Source organism: Ctenopharyngodon idella, chromosome 17, assembly GCF_019924925.1.
Source record: "Ctenopharyngodon idella isolate HZGC_01 chromosome 17, HZGC01, whole genome shotgun sequence".
Classification (NCBI taxonomy): domain Eukaryota; kingdom Metazoa; phylum Chordata; class Actinopteri; order Cypriniformes; family Xenocyprididae; genus Ctenopharyngodon; species Ctenopharyngodon idella.
In genome coordinates this window covers 3,673,023-3,698,120 of record NC_067236.1, presented here as the reverse complement: position 1 = coordinate 3,698,120, position 25,098 = coordinate 3,673,023, and the positions used below count along the sequence as shown (strand labels likewise).

Genomic DNA, 25,098 nt, shown 5'->3' with positions numbered 1-25,098 from the left:
TTCATTCGTTCAGTCATTCATTCATTCATTCATGGTGTGTTCATTCATTCATTCATTCATGTGCTGTGTGTTCGTTCATTCATTCATTTTTTCGTTGTGTTAATTCATTCATTCATTCATTCGTTGTGTGTTCATTCATTCATTCATTCATTCATTGGTTGTAACTTGTGTGCATGTGTTCCTTCATTCAGTCATTTATTCATTTCAGTTATATTTGCTAGCGATCTTTGTCTCTATTGTTGCTTGGAGATTCTGCGTCAGTATGCCCTTGGACCTTTTTGTTCGCTCATCGTTTGTTCGCTCATTTGTTTGTTCATTTGCTTGTTTGTTTGTTCATTAGTTCATTCATGCATTCACTAGGGGCCTTCATTTCCAATATTGTTTTGGAAATGCATACGTCAGCACGCCTGTGGACCTTCTGAGGCCTGCAGGTCAAACACAGTCATGTTTGTCCTCCTATATGAGGATATTTTTCTGATGGTTTCTGACATCCATGAGCCTGGTGTAATTGCTCACTGTTCCTGTACAATGTTGATAAACCAGAGTGTTTCCATGCTGAAATTTCATAAATAAAATGTCTCCACAGTCTCCAAGAGCCTGGAACTCTGACTTCAGGGTGTTGCTGCTGTTTTTATTGCTCTGGGCACTCATGCACACACACACACACACACACACCTCCCCAGGGGAAACTGTCTTCTCAAAATAAGGCTCACTTAGAGTTATTAATACTTATGCCATAGTGTTTCAACTGCAATAACCTCTTTCCCGAGGAGCTTAGCCTTGTTATTGTGCAGCTGGAGCTCTGGAGTGCAATACCAGAATAATAACCCCTCTCTCTCTCTCTCTCTCTCTCTCTCTCTCTCTCTCTCTCTCTCTCTCTCTCTCTCTCTCTCTCCCAGCGTTAGTCGAGGAAATCTATAAGGCTCAGAGGGAGAGAGACCAGGCTGTGATGGCTAGACTGCGTCTGGCTAACGAGGAGAGGGATGAAGCTTTACTTCGGGCCAAGAAGCTTCAGGAGGCGACGCTGGAGTATGTGTTGTTCAAACCTCTTCCAAAACAGAGCCTCAGTTCAGCCTGTCCAGCTACATACATGCTGCTCTACTCATTCCTGTTCTCTCAAAGGAGCTCCTCACATAATGAAAATCGATAATCTCGATTTGCAATTTTCACACGGTCAAGTGCCATCATACTCAAATTAAGCTGATATCTCGTTGGGCTTTATTTATAAAACACAAGCAGAATAAATTGCTGTGTAAATTGTTTGTGAAAACAAGTGTTTTCACTTTGACTTGAATATTGAATTGAATATTATTTATGTAAAAATGTTTTTTTTTTTTTTTTTTTTTTTTTTTTTTTTAACAAACGATTTACACAGACATATTTGTTTGTATGTGAATGAGGCCCATTATTTGTTAAAGCCATAGCCTAGTAGTCTAGACATGTTAAGGTTTGGTGCTCATTAGGGTTAGGTATATTGTTTATTATTTTTAAAATAATTTAATACTTTTATTCTACAAATACACATTAAGTTGACTTTAAAGACTTTTACATTGTTTCAAAAAATTCTATTTCAAGTAAATGCTGTTCTTTTGAAATTTTTATTCATTTTCAACATTGATAATAACAAGAAATGTTTCTTGAACATCAAATCAACATATTAGAATGATTTCTGAAGGATCATGTGACACTGAAGACGAGTAATGCTGAAAATTCAACTTTGCATCACAGTAATAAATTACATTTTAAAATATATTCAAATAGAAAACATTTATTTTAAATTGTAATAATACTTCACAATATTACTGTTTTTACTGGATTTTTGATCAAATAAATGCAGCCTTGATCAACAAAAGAAACTTAAAAAAAAACAAACGAACACAAAAACCCCAATTTTTTGAATGGTAGTGTATCAATTGATCCATTCTTTGGTAATTGATCCCATGACCGTGGTGTTGCTAGTGCTATGCTTTACTGTTTGAAAGCATTTTTGAATGGTGATGACGCAAACAATTTTTTAACCAGTTCAGTGAAAATCTTATACTGAAAATAAATGGAACCTCACAAAGTTTTAATTAAAATATCTAGTGTGGTGCTTTCCTAATGACAAAAGGTGTGGTCTTTAAAAAAAATTAACAGCTGTGAAATCTTTGCAAAATTGTACATTGCCGAAATGAAATAATATTGAATATATTACCCATCCCTAGTGCTCATACAGTCAGTAGAGTTTAATACATCTCGACGCATCTGATTTTTCCACTCATTGCTCTCTCTTTGGTATCTATTTATAAAAGTAATGAAAAAGCATTATATTTGGTGACATTATAATAATACAGAAAAGTAGTATGTCTGCTAAACTTTTTTTTTGATAAATAACTCAAAAGCATACATTTTATGATCCAGAAGCTTCTGTGAGGTGATAAATGGAAAGCCTCAGGTTTTGTTTCCACACTTTTTAGTCCAAGTGCCTTTAAAGTTTCTCAGCTTTTTTTTTTTTAAAGGCAGTGGATTTAAGGATTTAAGGGTTTGAGAAGCATGCGAGGCATGCTGCTTTACTAACCATTGCGATGGGAAGTTGCTTTGTTCTTCCTGCTAGAGGACAAGCTGAATGAACAGACAAGGGTTTGAGGGGAAATCAAATATCGACTGGTTTGGAAATATATCAGAGAGGTGTGACATTTCTTAAGAGTCCTGGTTCTGGCTTGTCAGTCAGAAGTTCCACTGTATAGGAAATCTATCCTGTGCTTTAGACCTGCGGATGTTTACCGTTTACCGCCCCGCCTGCTGGGTTATAATTAATATGATCTTCTTCCTTGTATGTTTAACTGGTGCTGTTGTTTGATAATAGGCCTTTCAAAGCGAATATTGCCCTGTGCCCTCCAGGGGATGGGAGAAATTATGTCCTGTTTAATACCGGTTGTGCTTTTAAAAAAATAGCTTTGTCGACGTCAATGTTTGTGAGTACCCAACAACTAGTATTTTTTAAATTTATTTACCAATGAGTTTTTGTACTTCTTTATTGCTTGACGTCCTTTTCCAGAGGTATTCGTCACCTTACACCCTGTTTAATATTTCAGTCGGCCTCATGATTTATTGATAGTTCTCTCAAACAAACCGCAATTATTGAAAGGCATGAAATGCATTTTCCGGATCTCTTCAAAATCTAATTATAAAATCGCGTCCATCTCTTAGCTGCTTTCAAGGGCTCCATTCTGGCCCCTCTCTCTCAAAAAAAATGATAATTGATAGCCAAGTGGAATCCCATTATCTTTTGGAGAATATGGACGCACGTGTTCTAAGCCCTTATTTTCGGAGGTCACTCTTGGGTCCATTGTGTGAATGAGTATGTACCTTTATAATGGATGGAGATCCATGTAATGCCTTTGTAAATGAGTTGAGGGGTTGTTGTTTTTTTCTGCCTGGTGGCTGATGGAGGAATTCGATTTGCTCTTAAAGGAGCATCGCACCAGTGGGGTCTGCAAGAGCAGGAAGACCGGATTTCTGTAGTTCATTTGCTTTCTTTCTCACTAAACCCACTGAAACTATGGCTGTATGAATATACAGTGAGATCCAAAAAAAGACCTTATATTTTGTATTTACATATACCATTCCAAAATTTTGGAATTTTTTTTATTAATACAAGGATGTATTAAATTGATTAAAAGTGACAGTAAAGAAATTTATAATGTTACAAAATATTCTATTTTTAAATTCGTGTGATCCGTGCTGGCAAAATGAGTCGGAATGCGCATGGGCTAATTACGAGCTACAGGCAAAACAAGTCACGTTTTCTGAGAAGAGTACCTTTCCTTTGACCATGAAAAATGCACGTTTTTCTCTGCTCGTTTCACCACTCGCGCTTCCCCTCAGCACAAGTTTGGCATTGTTTTAAAGTGCAGCATTCCAACTTTGTGGATGTCGCGTGATCCCGATATGCACATATAAACAGAATTACATCAGCTACTTCAAAATATTGAAGTAAAATATTGAAAGAAGGTTGAATATAATAATTTTAAGGTACGGTTGCTACACTGTAAAAAATTATTTTCATGATTTGTTATCACAACATTTTTTCTTTTGTCAAATCAACTTATATAATTAATGTTGTTCAGATAACGTAATATTTTGAGTTTCTGTTGATTAGTGTTAATTTCGTTGACGAATAATTTTCGTCATAATTTTCATCAACAACATTTTTTCAAGGACAAAAACGAGACGAAGACTAAATAAAAATGCGTTTTGAATGACTAAAATCGACTCTAATTTTCGTCAATAAATAAAAACGAGACGAAAAATGATAGAGAGGGACGATTTGGGAAGATATCCAGTCAGGACTGCTGTCCTGTGTGGAAGATGCGCACATTTGATCGTCCAGCAGCACTTCAGTCTGCTTCGCAATTAATGAGTAGTGCACATTTATGCCAAGCGATTGCTTATGAGCTAATGTTGATGAATTATGACAATGTTTACTATACAATGTTTATACGGTAATATGTTTTAGACGGTTGTAAGAACACATATTTTATTATCCCTCACCTGAACTTAAATAAGCAGCCTGCAACTACAGTACAGACCACAGACATTTCAGAACAAGAGTCACAGTGTATTTCGGGATGGTTTATTATTATTTTTTCCCCTGGTCATTATTGTTATTTTGTTTACTCAATAAACTGTATTTAACTTAATTTAATTTCTATTTAATACATAGTACACTACTGTATCTTCTGTTACAGGAAGGAAAGACTAATAACATTATTTGACACATTATTCTATATATTTTACAAGTATAAGGGTTATTATAGTCAACTAAACCTAAAACCTCTAAAAAATCTTCATTACTTGAAATAAACGTTAACTGAAATAAAAAATAAATATATAAAAAATGTAAACTTATTTTATTTCATCTAGTTTCCAAGCTTTAGCTTAACCTGATGTACTAAAATAACTAAAACAGAAATAAAAAACTATATAGACATTTAAAAGCAAAAACTGAAAGTACTGAATTGAACTCTCTTTCGTGTCTTTTTGCACTTGAACGGTCAAAAACTGTATAGGTGATTTTGTTTTGGAACCTTCAGAAAACTCGATTTTTCTCAAAATTGACTTTGCTGACTCTTTCGACTTCAAACAGGTGTAGCTCAGGTGTTCTCTGATTCCAACAAATCATACATCATTTTGAAAGTTTTTTTTAATAGATTGTGAAAATAACAATAACTCATTTTTGAAAATTGGCTCATTGCGACTCATTTTGCCAGCGTGGTTCACAAATGCTGTTTCTTTTCAACTTTCTATTCATCAAATAATTTTAAATAAAGGTATTACGGTTTCCAAAAAAGTAATGATGCTGAAAATTCAGTTTGGCCAACACAGGAATAAATTACATTTTAAAATATATTAAAATAGAAAACAGTTATTTTAAATTATAATAATATTTAACAATATTATTGTTTTACTGCGTTTTTAATCAAATAAATGCAGCCGTAATGAGCATAAAAAGCATTAAATATTTTCAAAAACTTACTGACCCTAAAGTATTGAAAAGTAGTGTATATATACTTAATTTGTTTATTATTTTATTTTGAATTTTACTAATTAAATGTTTATTTTTAAACATTTAAAATCATTTAAAATCCTACAGCTTTTTGTTTATTTCCAGATTTTAATGTGTGATCTCAGACCTTTGGAACTCACAGTATATATTTCATACATTTATTGCAAAACCTCAAGATTTTACTTGCCATGCCGTTGATCTACATTAGCCATGAGCAAATCTTTGTGACTGTGCATTTGTTATAGAGGTCCATATGAAAAACCTTCAAAATCATAAATATTTCCAGCAGTTTGTGACCCGTGTGTCTCCAGGCTTTTGGCTCCATAATTACTGTTGTCTTTGCCTTTATAAAGATGCTCATGGCAGGTGTGGCACAAAAGGTTCAGGTCTAATCCGTCTCTCCGTTTCCCCACACATATGAACAATTGATCCCAATAGTCATATAAAGTAGTAAACATTAATAACTTAACAATTCGCTGTCAGTTTTGAGCAGAATGGGCATTACAGTGGAATAACAGCACGAGCGGGTGGCACTTTTAATATCTCTGAGTGTGTCTTCTGCTTTCATACCAAAACCCACAGAATGCAATTACTGGATTTGGGAAGTGATCTCATTTTGCAGAGTGACATAAAGGAAACTCAAGGAAGCTCACTACATTTCATTTCTCTATTTCTCTCTCACACATTTTTTCTCTCTCTCCATCTCTCTCTAGGCTGGAGAATATTAAACCTGAAGAAAGTGATGTGGTAAGCCTTCCTCACTGGAGAATTTCATCTCTGATTGTTCTGTGTACCCTTTTTGTCCGACTGTCTTAAATGAAAAAACAGCCACAGGAAAGGCTTGTTTTGATGCTTACTGATTTCTTAATTTTTGGCGCATCTATTGCACATTAACATGAATGATACCTTAAATCATGTAGCTTAGGAGTGGTTTTCTAGTACTTTTCTAAGCAATCAGACGTATGATATTTACCTGGTGGACAATAAAATAATCAAAACATACATTGAAATGTGCTTCTATTGACAGCGCTTTACTAACAACTGCTCAGCGTTAACATCTCCAGTCGCTGTTTTGAAAATAGCGAATAAGCCTACTACTATGTCAACCATTGCAATTTCAGGAGTGATTCACTGTACCGCATAAGACACCCCAGGTGAATAGTGTAAAAAAAAAAAAAAAAAAAAAAAATTTGATATCACTATACTTCCCCAGTTAATTGATTACATTAAGAATTGCAAACATTTTTTGCATTACAAGTTTTCTGAAGTGTTATGTTTAAATATGCAAATGAGGCATTATCTGATTAAATATGCACTAATTTGCATACATTTCTAGAACAAAACTGAATTAAGCCAGGTTTCATTTTTTTGACACATTAGAGTCAAAGGTTTTTACAGAGGGGATTTTGGATATCTCCTTTCATTACTCCATAAATGAGAAAATACTGTCAACAGCCAGGAAAAGATACATTTTCACCATTTTTTAGAAATAAAATGTTGCATAAAATCAGGCAAATTATATATGAACAAACCCCTCTGTAAAAACCTTCAGAATATAGATAAGAATAAAAGTATAAAGTCTGGTGTATGTAAGTGCTACTGAAGTGGAGATTTCTGACTCAGTGCAGGAGAAAAAAACTCATTTTGAGAAAACGGCCTTTAAAGATATGTACTGTAATTGAAATCTACAGACACAAATTGATAAAATGCTATAAAGGATAGACTTAAAATTGTATTTTTGGTTGTTTTTTTTTTCACTAGTTTGAAAAAAACACTTAACGGGTTAGTTCACCCAAAAATGCAAATCATGTCATTAATTACTCACCTTCATGTCGTTCCACACCTGTAAGACCTTCGTTCATCTTCAGAACACAAATTAAGATATTTTTGATAAAATCCGATGGCTCAGTGAGGCTTTCATTGTCAGCAAGATAATTTACACTTTCAGATGCCCAGAAAGCTTCTAAAGACATATTTAAAACAGTTCATGTGACTAGTGGTTCAACCCTAATATTATAAAGCGACAAGAATATTTTTGTGCGCCAAAAAAACAAAATAACGAATTTTCAACAATATAGTGATGGCCGATTTCAAAACACTGCTTCATGAAGCTTCGGAGCTTTATGAATCTTTTGTTTCGAATCAGTGGTTCGGAACGTGAATCAAACTGCCAAAGTCATTTCAGTAAACGAGGCTTCGAAATTTCAATGGTTCACCACTGGAGGGCGTGACTTTGGCAGTTTGATACACGATCCAAACCACTGATTCGAAACAAAAGATTCGTAAAGCATCAAAGCTTCATGAATCAGTGTTTTGAAATCGGCCATCACTAGATATTGTTGAAAAGTCGTTATTTTGTTTTTTGTTTTTGCACACAAAAAGTATTCTCGTCGCTTCATAACATTAAGGTTGAACCACTGTAGGCATATCTTAATTTGTGTTCTGAAGATGAACAAAGGTCTTACAGGTGTGGAACGACATGAGGGTGAGTAATTAATGACAGAATTTTCATTTTTGGGTGAATTAACCCTTTAATGAAAAGCCAAAAAGCCCAAAATCTCAAAACTGCCAATGCATGAAAAAACAGTGTTTTTGCCTGTAGTTTCTTGCCTTTAACCCAATAAAGCCTACTGTATTATATTTGATATGCAAATTTCGGTAACACTTTACAATAAGGTCTAATTTTTTAACGTTACTTAATGCATTATCTAACATAAACTAACAATGAGCAATATATTTTTACAGCATTTATTAATCTTTGTTAATGGTAATGAAAACGTTAATGTTCATGTTAGTTCACACACAGTGCATTAACTAATGTTAACAGATACAACTTTGGATAATAAAAATGTTAACATTGTTAACATTAACTAAGATTAATAAATGCTGTAGAAGTATTGTTCATTCTTAGTTCATGGCAACTAATGTAGTTTACTAATGTTAACACATAAAACATTGTAAAGGTTTTAACATTGTAAAGTGTTAACCAAATTTCTAAGATCTCAAAATCAACATGATCAACACTTTGATGAAAAAACTGTTGTGCACAATCTACTACACGCCTTCTGTCGTCTGATTGATAGTTCATACTTTAAAAGGCCTTTTAGTAAAATTAGTAAAATTCTAAAACGTCTCCCTTAAGGTCGTGGTACACGTCTTTTTGCTGCAAAATGTTTACTGAAGTAGACATAATAATAACTTTAATATTGTTAGTAATTATCTATCTATTATCATTTTTTAGAAAAATCATGTTAAATGTTTCAACAGTCCTGGGTAGATTATTTATAAATTGTAGTCAGTTACTGATTCCAAATTACATGACAAAAATTGTAGTTAGTAACGTAATCCATTACATTACACATTACATTATATTAAGGTAATATAATCAGACTATTTTTTTTAAATGAAAACAATAAAAATAAAACTCTTACTAAAAAAGAAGAAAAAATTATTTGTTTACCTGCATGTCGTGTGGCCATTAACCGACATCAGAGAACCGTGAACTTTATTTATTTATTTTGACCTAACTTATTAACTTAAATACTTCAAGTAAATATATTAGGTCAAAGATGTTCAGCTGACAAAAAATTGGTGGAATCCCTGCATTGCATGTAAATATGAAATGACATGAATTTGTACATTTTAATGTGTTTGAAAGACAAATGCCTTCCAAATGCAGTAATACATGGCTAAATGACTTGCTGAGTTAAAATTCAAATAATAATTAATGTGTTTGTCAGGAAATGATTGCACTGTTGCAATGTTGAGGAAACACTTGTTAAAAGTGAAATGATGTGACATGATTGTGTAAATCCAGTAATCAAATGCTGTATGTCTCTCAGTTTTCATTGACAGGCACATCAATGAAGTATGAATAAATTAGTGCCATTGTGAGAATAACATGTAATCATGTGATCAATAAAAAAGTAACGGTAGTTAGATTACGAGTATTTTAAAACATAATATAATCTAATTACAAGCCATTAATTTTTGGAATCTGATTACGTAATCCAGATTACATGTAATCAGTTACTATCCAGCACTGTATATCAAATATATGTGTTGCATTGCATTCAGAGCTTTAATCAAATTAAGGATTTAAACATCACCTTACTAAGACATATTATTGGGAAATATAGATTTTTTGTAACTAGGTTGCTATACAGCTATAAAGGTTCAATTAAAGGCACAATATGTAAGATTTTTTGCAGTAAAATATCCAAAAACCACTAGGCTATATATATATATATATATATATATATATGTATGTTATATATTTTGTTCAGTTGAGTACTTACAATATCCCAAATGTTTCCAACTATTTGTAAATCGTGAGAAAATTGCGATATTAACCAAGGATACGGGACGTGTCCGGGAGTCGCCTGTCAAAGACGCTTTAATATATTACATGTTTTATTAGACAAGGGAACAACTGTTTGGTTACATTTATTGACAGAAAACTAATTATTGTTACATAGCTCAACACGTTTAGTCTTATTGTTTAAATATAGTTTTCTTGATTTTCTGAGAGTACCATGCTTTTACCATGCCTCAGAGAAAAACACTATTTTGTCAATTAGCTAATACAGCATTTTCTCCATCATACAATATGTTTTAAAATTAACTGCATGCCATTTATCAACACAAGCCACCCAGCATTTATTAATGATATTCTAAAATCGATCTATCTTACTGCAGTATGCAACAAGTGTCTCACTGCAGCCGCCGAGCAAACACACAGAGTAACGTTATAACATTATTTTCAACACACTCAAATGTATCTAATTCGATAAACAGAGCTGCGTTACCTCATACTTATGACCGGGAAAGCAGAAGCTGCGCCGGAGACTGCGGCATAACAAAAGCTTCGCTGCTCGCGAGGCATGTGTCGCATTCGTCTTTCATTAGGAATCGATCCGGCGGCCTTGTTCAGCTCCAACATCACTCGGCCCTGCGCTGCTTCATGCTACAGTAACGTTAATAATCTCATCCATGAACATGATTTCTGCTCGAGTTCCATCCCGATTCTTTTTCGCTGACTGTGAGGTGAAGACGACATTTCCCAAGATTCTGCACTCAAACTCTGTGTCATCAAGCTACGCCATTGTTTTGAATAGGCGACCTCTAGCGGCAAAAAATCGACATATTGTAGCTTTAACTATTCCAAGTTTTACAGTGTTAAACCCTGTTATCACTCCTGAAACTGTACATATAGTTGTGTACGTGTTCATAGAGACTTGGTGGGGGGTCTTTTGACCTGGGCCATTAAATAACTGCCCAGCGACTTTAAGACAAACCATGTGCAAATTCATCAGTCAACACCATTGCTGAGTATTTTCTCCTTAAAACAGCAGTTTACCAAAGACAGTCTCAAAAATGCTGTTTAAAATCACCCTTGTTCATCACAAACGTCACCAACATGTTGTAACCAATCCCATCAACATGCGAGGCGGGCTTTAGCATATTATTAACTATGCTGCGAAGCAGGGGGGTCTCAAGAGAAGCCAGGTTATCCCGGTATATTTTTCTGTTGATTTGAAAAATCGGGTAGATTTAGCAATACAGCGGGTGAATTATGTATATGATGTATATTACGATGTTTTGATAAACTATATGCCTTTCTCCACTGATGTTCTAAGTTGTTCAAAGCGTTTCTAAAGATGCTGATGTTTAAAAGGCAGCTGTCTGACTCTGAGATGGTTTATGCAACAGTAGCAGCACATTATTAGCTGTTTGATAAAGTAGTCAAATGTCAAAAGCTAATCATATAAATTACCGTTATGTATCTGACAATGAAAAGAGCGATACATAAAATGCGTTACCATTCTGATACATCGAATTGCAGACAAACCTGTATACACCGCCTTCCAAATTATTATGCAAGTGACATATCAGTAAGATTTCAGTAGAATAAACATTCAGATTTTAGTTTTTCTAAGAAAATGTTTGTTTGTTTATTTATCCATGTCTTTTTAGATAATTGGTATCAATCTCAGACAAAATAATTTGCCAGGTTTATGGAAACCCTACTTAGAGGTTGTTCCACATTATTAAGCGAGTCACAGTTCTCATGCAATATGGGGAGGAAGAATGATCTTTCTGAAGATGAAAAGCATGAAATGGTGCAATGTTGTGCAAAAGGCATGAAAACAACTAATATTGTGTGAAAACTGAATGGAGATTATCGAATTATCATAAGATTTGTGAGTGATTTAGAGCACAGCAGAACTAGGCTGATAAAGGCTTATTAATGAAAGTTCCTGTCAAAAAAATTGATTGTATTAAAAGGTGCAGCTATAAAAAAAAAGCCAGTGTTGAGCAGCAAACAGGTATTTGAAGCTTCTGGTGTCTCTGGAGTCTCAAGAAGCTCTCCGTGCAGGCTGGCAGTTATGCGTAAAGATTCGTTTCAGCCACTCCAAACCAAAGCTCACAAAGAGAAAAAATTTACAGTGGGTTTAGAAATACATGAAGATTCATTTTTAAAGAGTTTTATTCACTGACGAATGCCGTACTACAATGGATGGATTTCTGGATGGTTGGTGAATGGCCACCACGTTCCAACAAGACTGCGACGTCAGTAAGGAGCTAGCGGGTGATAATTTGGGCTGGAATATTGAGAAGTGAGATGAAAGGTCCCTTTAGGGTCTCTGAGAGTATTAAAATGACTTTTGCAAGATTTGTGGAGTTCATAACTGGCCATTTTCAGCTATGGTATAAAAAGGAGAATAGTGCCTTCTGAAATACAATGCACTATGCACTATCCCATGCTGCAAAAAAAAAAACACCACAGCAATAAAACTGTTTGAAAATGTATTTCTACACCCACTGTAAATGTTTCTCTTTGTGAGGTTTGGTTAGTGGTCGCTAAAATGAATCTTTACGCACAACTGCCAGCCTGCATGGAGAGCTTCTTGAGACTCCAGAGACACCAGCAGCTTCAAATACCTGTTTGCTGCTCAACACTGGCTTTTTTTATAGCTGCCCTTTTAATACAATTAATTTTTTTGACAGGAACTTTCATTAATAAGCCTTTATCTGACTGAGTTCATGCTGTGCTCTAAATCACTCACAAATCTTATGATAATTTGATAATCTCCATTCAGTTTTCACACAATATTAGTTGTTTTCACGCCTTTTGCACAACATTGGACCATTTCATGCTTTTCATCTTCAGAAAAATCTTTCTTCCTCCCCATATTGCATGAGAACTGTGACTTGCTTAATAATGTGGAACAACCTCTAAGTAGGGTTTCCATAGACCTGGAAAATTATTTTGTCTGAGATTGATACCAGTTATCTAAAAAGACATGGATAAATAAACAAACATTTTCTTAGAAAAACTAAAATCTGAATGTTTATTGTACTGAAATCTTACTGATATGTCACTTGCAAAATAATTTGGAACGCGGTTTAATTTGCTCTTCCACTTCTTCTGAATCAATTTCTGGTTCAAACATATATGGCTGAATTAAACTAGTATTTCCACAGCATTTACTATGGTAAAGTTGAGCAAGTGGATCAGGTAGCCCGAGCTTGTGTGATTGAGTGGAGGCGGGGACCAATTTGCATATTCATGGCTCCGCGTATACTAAATGAAGCACGAGTGTAGTTACATTCAAGCTATTTTAAGGCATTAAGAAATTATTTTCACAGTAAAAAATTATTAAATATGTAATTTTGGTGATCAAAGATGAGTTTTAAGCGATAAAATGATTGACTACAGGGGAACTATAATATGCAATCAAATAATATTTAAAAATGCATTTTGCCTGATGAACTATGATTTTATTTGTATGTTCTGGTCAGGACCTGGAAGAGCTATTGAACAGGGTTAACAGCGCGGACTCTGCCCTCGCTATCGAGCAGAGCGGGGCGGCCATCATTGAACAGATCCAGAGGGCCAGAGAGCGTCGCTCCCAGATCACCTCCGAGGAGATGAAAGCCGTCATAGAGGAAAGAGACACTGCTTTAACCAGGGTACAAACCTACGACACACACAGTACATGCTAAGGGTCAATCCTAACACACACCAGCCCTAAACACTTCACTCACAGTAGTTGTGTACCAAGCCAGAAACCTTTACACCATAGAAAAAAAATCAAATACAACTCTCTAAATATTGACTATCTCTCCTCCTCCTGCATTTTAACTCCTCTGCAAGACGACTTTGATTATTGGTCTATTAAAGCACATACATCAGTGTTTATTCACAGATCCTGCACTGATTTAAGAATCAACACACCAGCTACCTAATTCACATGTAGGGACAAATATTGCTGCATAACCTCAAATATTTGGTATATCGTTCCTACACACATAATTCAATCAAATGAAAACAAACAAGCAGGTAGCTAAATATTGACATCCAGATATTCAGCTTCATCATAGAGTTCAAGTGTGGGGCAGTGGATGTATTTGCTGGGATTTCTTTGTTGATAAATGCTGCCTACATTTCATAATTGCTGTTATATAATGTGCTTGAGTTCATTATTTGCACACGAAATTGTATCTAATGGTCATTCCCGGTGTTGTTTTGGGTCATTGGGTACTGTGTGTTGTAACTTTAATCAGGTGTGATGGTACAGGTCATCGAGGCCTTTCTGACTATTTGATTTCCCAGACTTGTTACACTCAGAAATGAACGGTATTTTAGGCTCATAGTTTACTGTAATCAGTTTTAATGGATATGAGGTGATGTTTTGGAAAGTGATACAACACTCTTTTATAATATCAAAAATAAGGGGGATGTTAATGTTATGAAGCGACGAGAATACTTTTTGTGCACCAAAAAAAAAAAAAAAAAAATAACGACTTTATTCAACAAAAAAGTTTAGAATCAGTGGTTTGGAGTGGTTCTGGAGGGCGTAACTTTGGCAGTTTGATACACGCTCCGAACCACTGATTCGAAACAAGATTTGTAAAGCTTTGAAGCTTCATGAACCAGTGTTTTGAAATCGCCCTTCACTAGATATTGTTGATATAAGTTGTTATTTTGTTTTTTTGGCACACAAAAATTATTCTCGTCGCTTCGTAACATTAAGGTTGAACCACTGTAGTCACATGAACTGTTTTAAATATGTCTTTAGTAGCTTTCTGGGCATCTGAAAGAGTTAATTATCTTGCTGACAATGCCTCACTGAGCCATCATATTTTATCAAAAATATCTTAATTTGTGTTCTGAAGATGAGTAATTAATGACAGAATTTTCATTTTTGGGTGAACTAACCCTTTAAACTTTAAACTGTAGAGTATATTTTTATATTCATTTTTAAATATATTTTAATGACATTTTTTAAATAATATGCTATTATAGCAATTAATTTTCAATGTCCAAAGCATATAAGAGGGTCTAAGATAAGGACTTATTTAATTTAAAAAAAAAAAAATGCAAAAATTGGGGGAAACATCAATGGACAAATGGATTTATAGAGACCTTGGGTCCTATTTTAACAATCTAAGCACATGGTCTGAAGCGCATGCTGCATGATCTAGTCTCTTAATGAGTCATGGGTCTGTTTTGGGCATAACGTGCAATAAACCAATCGGAGTGTCATCTTCCATGAACTTTATAGGCCAGGTGCACTTGCACCATGGCAGATTCGCTATTTACATGGCGGAATATAGACACCCTCAACCTGACGAGTCAGTTTAAATACATATGTGTATTGCCACGATTGGTCAAATAATTCATTCATCATTACTGCAAATAGGTAATTCTGATACATGTAATGACTATCCATTATGACATGTAGGCATTTTTATCTTTATCTACACAAAAATAATCTTTTACATTGTAATCCTTTTATTTTTAATATTTGGCATGTTTGTGTGCTGCTGCATGTCCCTGTGTGTGTAACAAGCAGAGGGTGCGTGCGTTGTGCACCCACCCATAGGCGCATATTATTAACATGGCCTTTAAATAACAAAAAAAAAAAACACTTTCACGTTTTTGTTGATCAATGGCGCAGTCATTTTCAGTTGCCTCAAAATAGCAACATGCCAACAATGCACCTGAACACACCTCGCTTTCATCTGGATGAACAGATGGGCGCAAGTGCATTTGCTATTTAAACAATGTGGCGCCGGACGTGAAAATGAAAACTGAAACTAGCAAAAAACACTTGCGTCATGCTTGCCGTCGAATTGCGCTGGGTGTATGATAGGGCCCCTTATATTTAGATTTTGCCCTGTTCATACTGTAAATGTACTTGTATAGCTCAGATTCTTTTGATCGACTGAGTGCTTTATTGTAGGTAGGCCAGATTCATAAAATAAATCCTGTCGTGCAGATAAATGCAGCTGGAAAGCCAGTGACAGCTCGACCATGACAGCCTGTGTCAAATTCTCTGAAATGAATTGAAGGCCAGGTGTCACTCTTCTAACTCCACCCAAAACCCACCAGAACATGGCTGCGAAATGTCTCCTAGAAGGTTTTTCATTGGGGCCAAAAACCTGAATCTGTGGGGCAATTTCAGAAGTAAGTTGCAAACCCACGCCTAATCCCTTTGAGACGGGAATGGGTCCTCTCTCTATCCTCAAGGATATCTCCCTCCCCTGCCGTTCCACCCATCTCTCTCCTCATCTCATAGGGATTAGAGCCTGGCTGCAGGCAGAGGGCCGCCACATCCCTTTGGCCTGCCAGAATATGAAAAGCTGGATAAGTGCTGGAGGAAATAAATCTTATTCTTACTTCCTTCCTCTCCTCACAGTTAACGCAGAGAATAAGATCTGCTTCGTTATGTCCCTGCGCTGGGTGCTTATTGAATTTCTCTTGATCTTGATAGAGTGCTGATGTTAAAGTGAGAGAGGAAATTGAGTCGCATCTCATGGTGAATTAGGGTTGGCTGATTGTCTTAAGACCTTATTCCGCTGATTTTTTTTTTTTTTTTTTTCAGTCGTAGAACATGCGGTCACGTGGTTCAGACCTCTTATTTCTACTCTTGTGTTGTTGTGCTGTTTAATATTATCGTCTGAGACTTTGATTGGTGGATTAAAAAGTTAAAATAGGTTAATGTGTCTGTTCCTATGCACCATTTCGCACCGGTTATTTTTGGGCCGCTGACGACAATGTTGGCCTTTTGCGTCACCGCAGAGGTGCATTCTGATTAAAATACGTTTCCCCCTAAAAGACATCTGCTGCCCGAGAACCATAACTCAGCCTGACACTAAAGAGAAGCTGTGTGTTTTGTCTGGACGGCAGCGGTATTATTTTAGTCTGCAGAGGAAAGAGACAGGAGTGGGGTCGGTGGCTGAGAGGCTTGTTTGTGCGGGCGCTACTCTTTGAGACGGCTGAATGTTGAAACATTGGGACTTGTCAGGCCGTGAGGATGGTTTACATTCCTGGTAAGTGTCCGTCGATCCTGGAATGTGCACATGGAGAGGAGCACATATGGACTGGTAGAAAACAAGCCTGCTTACAATAATACCCACCAAAGAGCTGGTCACTTCGGTGTATGTTTAAAGCGCCTGTCTGTCTCTCAGTATGTCTGTCTGAAAGTCGGCCGGAGAGTCTCATATATGGAAAAATGAGGAGAGGACGTGGGCTTTGTGGATAGGGAATTATGTATAGGCACTTGTGGTACTGAATTGTACTACTCAATTCTGCTCAGTAAGCTGTCATATTTGAATGTAATGAAACAATTTTCAACATTTTATAATAGTATTTGTAATAGTTTTAGCATTTAATAGTATTTGAAGGTAAAGTGTACCACAAACAGTAGCTGAGCCACTTTACCCCAAAACATGTAAAACCACTTTTTTATATGAAAAAAAAAAAACCCTCTTAAAAAAAAAAAAAAAATTATATATATATATACACACACACTTGTGGTCAGAATTATTGGCACCCTTGGTAAATATGATCAAAGGTGACTGTGAAAATAAATCTGATCTTTAATTCATAAAATTAGCAAAAATTTAACCTTTAATTGAAGAAAAAGAATTGAAAGTGGGGGAAAATCACATTATGAAATAAATGTTTTTCTCCAAAACACGATGGCCACAATTATTGGCACCCTTTTATTCAATACTTTTTGCAACCTCCTTTTGCCAAGATAACAGCTCTGAGTCTTCACCTATAATGCCTGATGAGTTTGGAGAACACCTGACAAGAGATCAGAGACCGTTCCTTCATGAAGAATCTCTACAGATCCTTCTGATTCCCAGCTTCATGTTGGTGCTTCTTCTCTTCAGTTCACCCCACTCATTTTCTATAGGGTTCAGGTCAGTGGACTGGGACGGCCATGGCAGAAGCTTCATTTTGTGCTCATTGACACATTTTTGTGTTGGTTTTGATGTTTGTTTTGGATCATTGTCCCGATGGAAGATCCAACCAAAGCCCATTATTGGATTTCTAGCAGAAGCGGTCAGGTTTTGATTTTTTATCTGTTGGTATTTGATAGAATCCATGATACCGTGTATCTGAACAAGATGTCCAGGACCTCCAGCAGAAAAATAGGCCCACACCATTAAAGATCCAGCAGTATATTTAACTGTGGGCATGGGGTACTTTTTATCCATGTGTGCACCAAACCCATCTGGTGGGTTTGCTGCCAAAAAGCTCTTGTTTTAGTTTCATCTGACCATAGAAGCCGGTACCGTTTGAAGTTCCAGTCTTGTCTGACAACTGAATATGCTGGAGATTGTTTCTGGATGAGAGCAGAGGATTTTTCTTGAAACCCTCCCGAACAACTTGTGGGGATGTAGGTGCTGATTGATAATTTTATTTAGGCTTTCTGAGACTAAAGACTCAACTTATCTCTGCAATTCTCCAGCTGTGATCCTTGGAGAGTCTTTGGCCACTCAAACTTTCCTCCTCACCGTGCATTAGGACGATTTAGACACACGTCCTCTTCCAGGCAGATTTGTAACATATTTAGTTGATTAGAACTTCTTAATTATTGCCCTGATGGTGGAAATGGGGATTTTCAATGCTTTAGCTATTTTCTTACAGCCACTTTCTATTTTGTGAAGCTCAACAATCTTTTGCTGCACATCAGAACTATATTCTTTGGTTTTACTCATTGTGATAAATGATTACGGGAATTTGGCCTTTGTGTTTCCTCATGTTTATAATCCCGTGGAACAGGAAGTCATGGCTGGACAATTTCATGTTCATGATCACCCTGGTGTGCTAAAAAAATGTAAATATAAATGGGAATATACTTCAGAGATATTTTACTCATAAAAGATTCTAGGGGTGCCAATAATTGTGGCCAATGTGTTGTGGAGAAAAAACATTTATTTCATAATGTGATTTTCCCAACACTTTCAATTCTTTTCCTTCAATGAAAGGTTAGATTTTTACTAATTTTATGAATTAAATATCAAAAGGATAAACATTGCAGTTTTATTTTTATAGTCTGTTTTGATCGTATTTTTACAAGGGTGCCAATAATTCTGACCACAACTGTGTGTGTATGTGTGTGTGTATATATATATATATATATATATATATGTATATATATGTATATATGTATAAAATGCGTGTATTTTTTAGAGAACTTTTATATAAATTTGCTTTAACGTGTAATTAATTTTAACTGTATAATAATTTCTTTTGGATCATTTACTATGTTGAGCCACTGACACCGTTTACCCCCAAGCCCTGTAGCTGTTATTTTTGGGAACATGCATAATTTAATAATTTCTTAGACAAATAATAATTAACATAGTTATAAATATTATTTTTGATTATTTGTTTTTTATGTAAATTCATTTTTATTAATTTAATTTATTATTATTTAATTATTAATTTATTTTTGTATAAATTTTTGACATATAGCATTTACTGTTACATTTGCTATTAGCGGGAAAAATTTAACATTCTTTTTACATTTTAAAAATTAACAACATTTTTGTAGTATATTTAATATTTTTTTATTTTTGCTAAATTTGTTTGACATATAATTAATTTTATCTGTATAACATTTACTTTGATGTGCAAAAATAAATAAATAAATAATGAAAACCAATTTTTTTTTTTTTTTTGGCATCTCTCAAACACAAGCAGTCATTTTTGATGGAAATTTTCCAAATATATGAATGCTATTGAGTTACTGAAGTGGCTGAAACTACTTCTCTTTCCACTGTATGGATGATCCACAGCACACATATTTTTCTTCATAAAAGAAAGTGATTTTATATTTGAAATATACCACAAATGAGTCTGTCCCTCCAGGGATCACAGACACAAACGGAGAGTCATATCAGCAAGTGTGTGCTGAGGTTCTTACAGTAAATATAGTCATAACTGTGAATGTAGGTTTATACCCTGCAGAGATTTCACCTCTCATCGAACAGGCTTACATACACATTATTTTTTCTTGTTGCAGTGCAACTGGTTTTCACAGGGTTCTTGATCCAACTTTAATGCAAATATTGTTTAAACGCTTTCAAAAACATTATAATCATATTTGTGCACCAGTGTTTGCACTTGAAATGATTTTGTCAATAAAATGACCCCTATTCCTCATAAAACAATTAAATGTATACCATAAGATTGCAAGAATGTAAATTACAATCAGTTATTTGGAATGTAAATATAATATACTCTAATGCATAGAGGAAATTTCTGAGCACTTCTGAGAAACATCTGATTTTCATGTGTAGATGTGTTTAAACCTACTGTACAGAAAACGAACAGAAAGTGACCAAGTAGAATCACCAGTAGTTAATTTGACTTGTTTGGTTAATGCAAGAACCAAATGTAAAAGCAGGTATCTTATTGCTTGTCTAAAATAAAATTGTGATTTAATAAGTGATCCCGCTTCTCTCTCTTCCTCAGTGCAAGCGTCTGGAACAAGAGCTTCTTCGTGTGAAAGAGCCATGCCTTAATTCTGAAAACAGCACCCGCCACCTGGCCGCCCCAAACAATCGGGAACGAATGAGCAAGGTAAAGCGCACACACACCTCTCACGTGGGAAGAAGCCTCTGGAAATGAATGACACGAGCCCTCGGGTTAGCCGGCGCTAGCTTTCACAGAATGCACACGCTTTCCGAAACACACTAGGGGTGTTTGCCAACAACACCATCCTCGAATCCGACCTTCGCCGTACGTGCAGTCCCCCATACGTGCACACGGATGCCCCTGGACCCTTTATCAGCCCGTCATTACACTCTCCACTGTATCATTCATTAACTTCTATTTGCTCTCTGCTGCTCTTGTTTTCCAGCGATTTGCAGCGATAGACTGGTGGCCGCAGGTGTCTGTTTGACAGGGTTTTAGGATGACACAGGCTGGTCAGTGTGCTGCGATGCCTCGCTGCGGGTCTGTCAGGGAGACGCAGGGCAAACACGGGCCTATTTGATTTGCTGTATTTATCTGATGCAGCCAGAGCCCTTGAGTTTAATGCAGAGTGCTGTAAAAGGGCCGTCATTAGATAGAGCTAAGTAAACATGCACTGAGAGAGACTTGGGTGAGCAGGGGGGCTGATTTCAGCAGGGGTGTTGAGTCAGGGTCGGACCTTTACGACATGAACACACTGACTAACTTGCATCTTAACTGAATATATTAACGCACTAACTGCATTTGTTGTAATAATCCACTTAACCCCAAATGGGCTGCAGTTGAGGGGAGGTTGAGCTTGTGTTATTATTAGCATTCATGGTGATTCATGAGTAAAAAATTTTTATTGTATTGTTCCTTTCAACCATACAAAGTTTTATTCATCACATGCATATCAGTGCAATGGTAGTGAAATAGTCTACCATCTCTAAATGGCTGTGCATTGCAAAAAAAAAAAAAATTCATGATGGTCAACTAATTGTCCAACAACTGACGTTTGTATTAGTATATGTGTGTATATATATGTATATATACACAGTCAAACCAAAATTTATTCAGACACCTTGAACATTTCATTCATTAAAAAAAAAAAAAAAAATGGTAATAAAATATGACAAGATCTTAGAGTTAAACTGTATCTTAATTATGTCAGATAACACTTAAGCAAAACATGGTCAGGTCAAAGTGTCTGAATAATTTTTGGTTTCAAATTTTTATCAATTTTACTGGTAGTCCACTGTATGAAGAATTTTTTGGGTATAATATGTCACAGTTTACTTTATTTTGCTATCCTCACTTACATAAATGAACTATAGTGTCCTGCACCCACTAGTAAAAACATATCAAAAATATCAAAAATGTCTGAATAATTTTTGGTTTGACTGTGTGTATATATATATATATATATAACAAATATATAAACAAATTAAACGAATTAAAACATCAGTTGTTAGACAATTAAATGTGATAAATGTGATGTAACCTTTTTTGATTGGGTAAAACACCCTTTCAGAAAAGTTAATAAATTATTTATAATCTAGATTTGTTATTAACTTCATCATTATTATTATTATAAAAAGTTTTTAAAAAAAAATGTAGATAATTTAATAAATAATCAATAATTAATCTAAATATTTTTTTATTTAATTTTTTATTATTAATTAATTTTATCTCAATTTATTATTGTTGTTGTTTGTATTATTTTTTTAATTGCTTAATTTATTCCTAAAGATAAATGTAAAATTACCTTGTTGGTCCTTTTTTTTTTTTTTTTTTAATTCAGCCCTGATTTTAAAAAGTGGTTTATTATATTTCAAATATTTATTTAGGCTTTTTCTAGGCCACTTTCTTTGATGGTGTAGCCATATGATGAACATTTGCTGTCGGATTCACAGAAACAAACCAATGGTGAGAGGCAAAACTGATGATAATGATACTCCAGTTTCATGATATCATAGTTATGATGAGTAACAAATAGATACTGGATTGTTTGTATTTAGATGTGATGATGTGGATTGATTCAACTGTGCCACATGGCGACGATTACCAGTAGATAAAAAAGAGAATGATTATTTATAATCTGGTAAAAAGTCCAGTCTGTCTCCAGGCAAAGCTTTCTGAAGATTTCAAAAAATTATATTTCACATTTAAGATGGTTCGGCTGATGGCTTATTAAGAAATATATTAAATTTTGTTATTAATGTAGCACTTGGTTTTTCTATAAATCCCCTTAATTATAGATTGACTCCTGGGATTATAGAGCGGGGTTTTTAATTTAAAACGAAATGGGAACAGCTGTCGTAAAATTAGTCAACAGTGCCAGGAACATATCCACAAAACAATTTAAAAATGAACAGGACTTCCACTTATCGATTGACATTTTACTTTTAAGAAAGTCGGAGAAAATCTTCAGGGTGAAAAAAAGAGTTGAGTTTAGGATGATGAGCAAAGACTTTTCCTTCTGAAATCTTTATATTTAGCTTTTAGCTCACACTAACTTTCAGGGATTTCATTTGAATGATTAATTTCTAGGTTTTTAATCGACAGACTCTTTAGAGAACGTTAACCAGTGTGCTTTTTATCATGGAAGATAATGATGAAAGATAGGCCAGTTGTTTTTCTTTTTCTTTTCCTTTTCAATTAAGATGGAAATTAGGGGCGTATTTGTTGTCATTTCATCATCATATTTCACCAGAATAGCAAAGCACCTGCAAAGTGTTTTTTTGGCTCATGACTTTTGTCAGTTGATAGCACCCGGGGCTATTTCTTATCCTATCTCTTCAGTCTCATTTTCACCTCAGCATATGTAAAAGAACCTGTCTAACAGTCATCTAAGAGCTTTATTGTGGGTCAGGCTTTGCTGTCTTTGTGGTCACCAATTGCCCGCAGTAAAAAATGGACTAGTCTCCGTAACGAAAAAAGACTAAATAATAATAAATTATAATAAAATTATAATACAGAGAGAAGGTGTACATAAGGGTGTGCATGTTTAAGGTGCAATAATTATCAAGCACACATTTAATCTGTTTGCATCCTTAACCCTTGTATGTGTGTTTACTAGTTACTTTATCTAGTTTGATTATCACTTCAACGCATTTTACTGTTTAAATATATTCTGCAGAACTCCTCAGATTCTTCCTTCTAAATGTCTGTCAACCCCATCTGGACCCTTGTTTAAGAATAATATGTTAATGGAAAATCTTGACTATATTGTAAAATGTGTGTGAAAGCACGATGGTGTGAAACAATTTTAAGGTAATTTCATGAGAAGAAAAGCAAAACCTTTTTGGGAATGTCCTGATAGCAAACAAGGTTAATTTAAGGGACAAAGACTGTTAGTCTGTAATATTTTTAAAATAAGCTTACATTAAAATAATAGAGATGCATGTATATGTGCGTTTGTTGGCTTTTGAAGCATGCAAGTCCCTCTAAATGCTGAGTGGGGGATGTGGACGGGATCACGGGGGCCGTTGTGGAGAGCTCTGCCCTCGCTCTGAACCACCTGTGTTTGCTCTGCAGCTTTTCTCTATGCATTGACAGCAGCGAAGTGATCTCACACTCCTGCTCCTGCCCCCATCACTCTTTTTGGCCTTCATCGTTTTATCCAGACCTCACCTTTAACTTCTTCTGCAGGGCCCATGCTGATTTCATCTCAGGGCTGTTATTTTTCCATATTTATACTAGTGCTGTCAAATCAATTAATCACAATTAATCACATCTAACATAAAAGTTTGTGTTTACATAATAAATGTATATATATTATTATATTTACATATATTATATGTCTGTGTGTGTATATACATATACACATATATTTATACACATGTATATACACACACACACAGATTATGTAAACATAAACTTATATGTTAGATGCAATTAATCGTGAGTAATCGATTTGACAGCACTAATTCATACGTATTTCTATATTTTTCAACCTGAAAATTGTGACCCACATGAACCCACAAATTGCTTCTGATGGCCCTGCACGAGCTCATGGCGGCATCTGTGGGACACCATGTTAGCCAGGGTTCAAAGCCTCAAATGCGTTAAAACGGTGTTACACGCTAGTTGCCTGGTAACTTTTTTTATGAATTTTGACAATGCATTGTTGTGAGAATGTGATATGGCTTAGTGCAAACTTAGTCCTTCTTTAATGTCAACAAAGAGAAGCTTTAAAGAGTTAGTTCACCCAAAAATGAAAATTCTGTCATTAGTTACTCACCCTCACGTAGTTCCACACCTGTAAGACCTTCGTTCATCTTCGGAACACAAATTGAGATATTTTTGATGAAATTCGAGAGCTTTCTGACTCCTCCATATACAGCAATTTAACTACCACTTTCAAGGTCCAGAAAGGTACTAAAGACATCGTTAAAATAGTCCATGTGACTGCACTGGTTCAACCTTAATTTTATGAAGCAACGAGAATACTTTTTGTGCACAAATACAAGACAAATATAACGATTTTATTCAACAATTTCTTGTCTCCCATGTCAGTCTCCTACGCAGTTGATGTAGTGAACGCAGTGAAGGCTTCCGTGTTTACGGCTGAACGCCTGCTCAGTATTAGGCTGACGCTCTTCGTGTGAGCAGCACGACGCATGCGTGTGATGCTGATGCAGGAGCCGGCCAATAATGAGTCTGCATTCTGACATAGAACATGGAAGTGCTGCACTGCGTTCACTGCATCAACTGCGTAGGAGACTGACATGGGAGAGAAGAAATTTCTTAATTTCTTAAAATGTCTTAATATGTGTTACGA

The 25,098-nt window shown here is 35.3% G+C and overlaps 1 protein-coding gene across 3 annotated transcripts in view; it reads left to right on the top strand.

Annotated features, from left to right (window-relative positions):
• mipol1 (mirror-image polydactyly 1) overlaps positions 1–25,098 on the top strand; it is a 94,337-nt gene that overhangs the window by 40,892 nt on the left and 28,347 nt on the right. For all 3 annotated transcript variants that reach the window (XM_051867307.1, XM_051867306.1, XM_051867308.1), the window contains 4 exons: positions 900–1,029; positions 6,262–6,295; positions 13,355–13,525; positions 20,334–20,441. In XM_051867307.1, the coding sequence (XP_051723267.1) occupies positions 900–1,029; positions 6,262–6,295; positions 13,355–13,525; positions 20,334–20,441 (443 nt within the window). The remainder of the gene's footprint in view (positions 1–899; positions 1,030–6,261; positions 6,296–13,354; positions 13,526–20,333; positions 20,442–25,098) is intronic.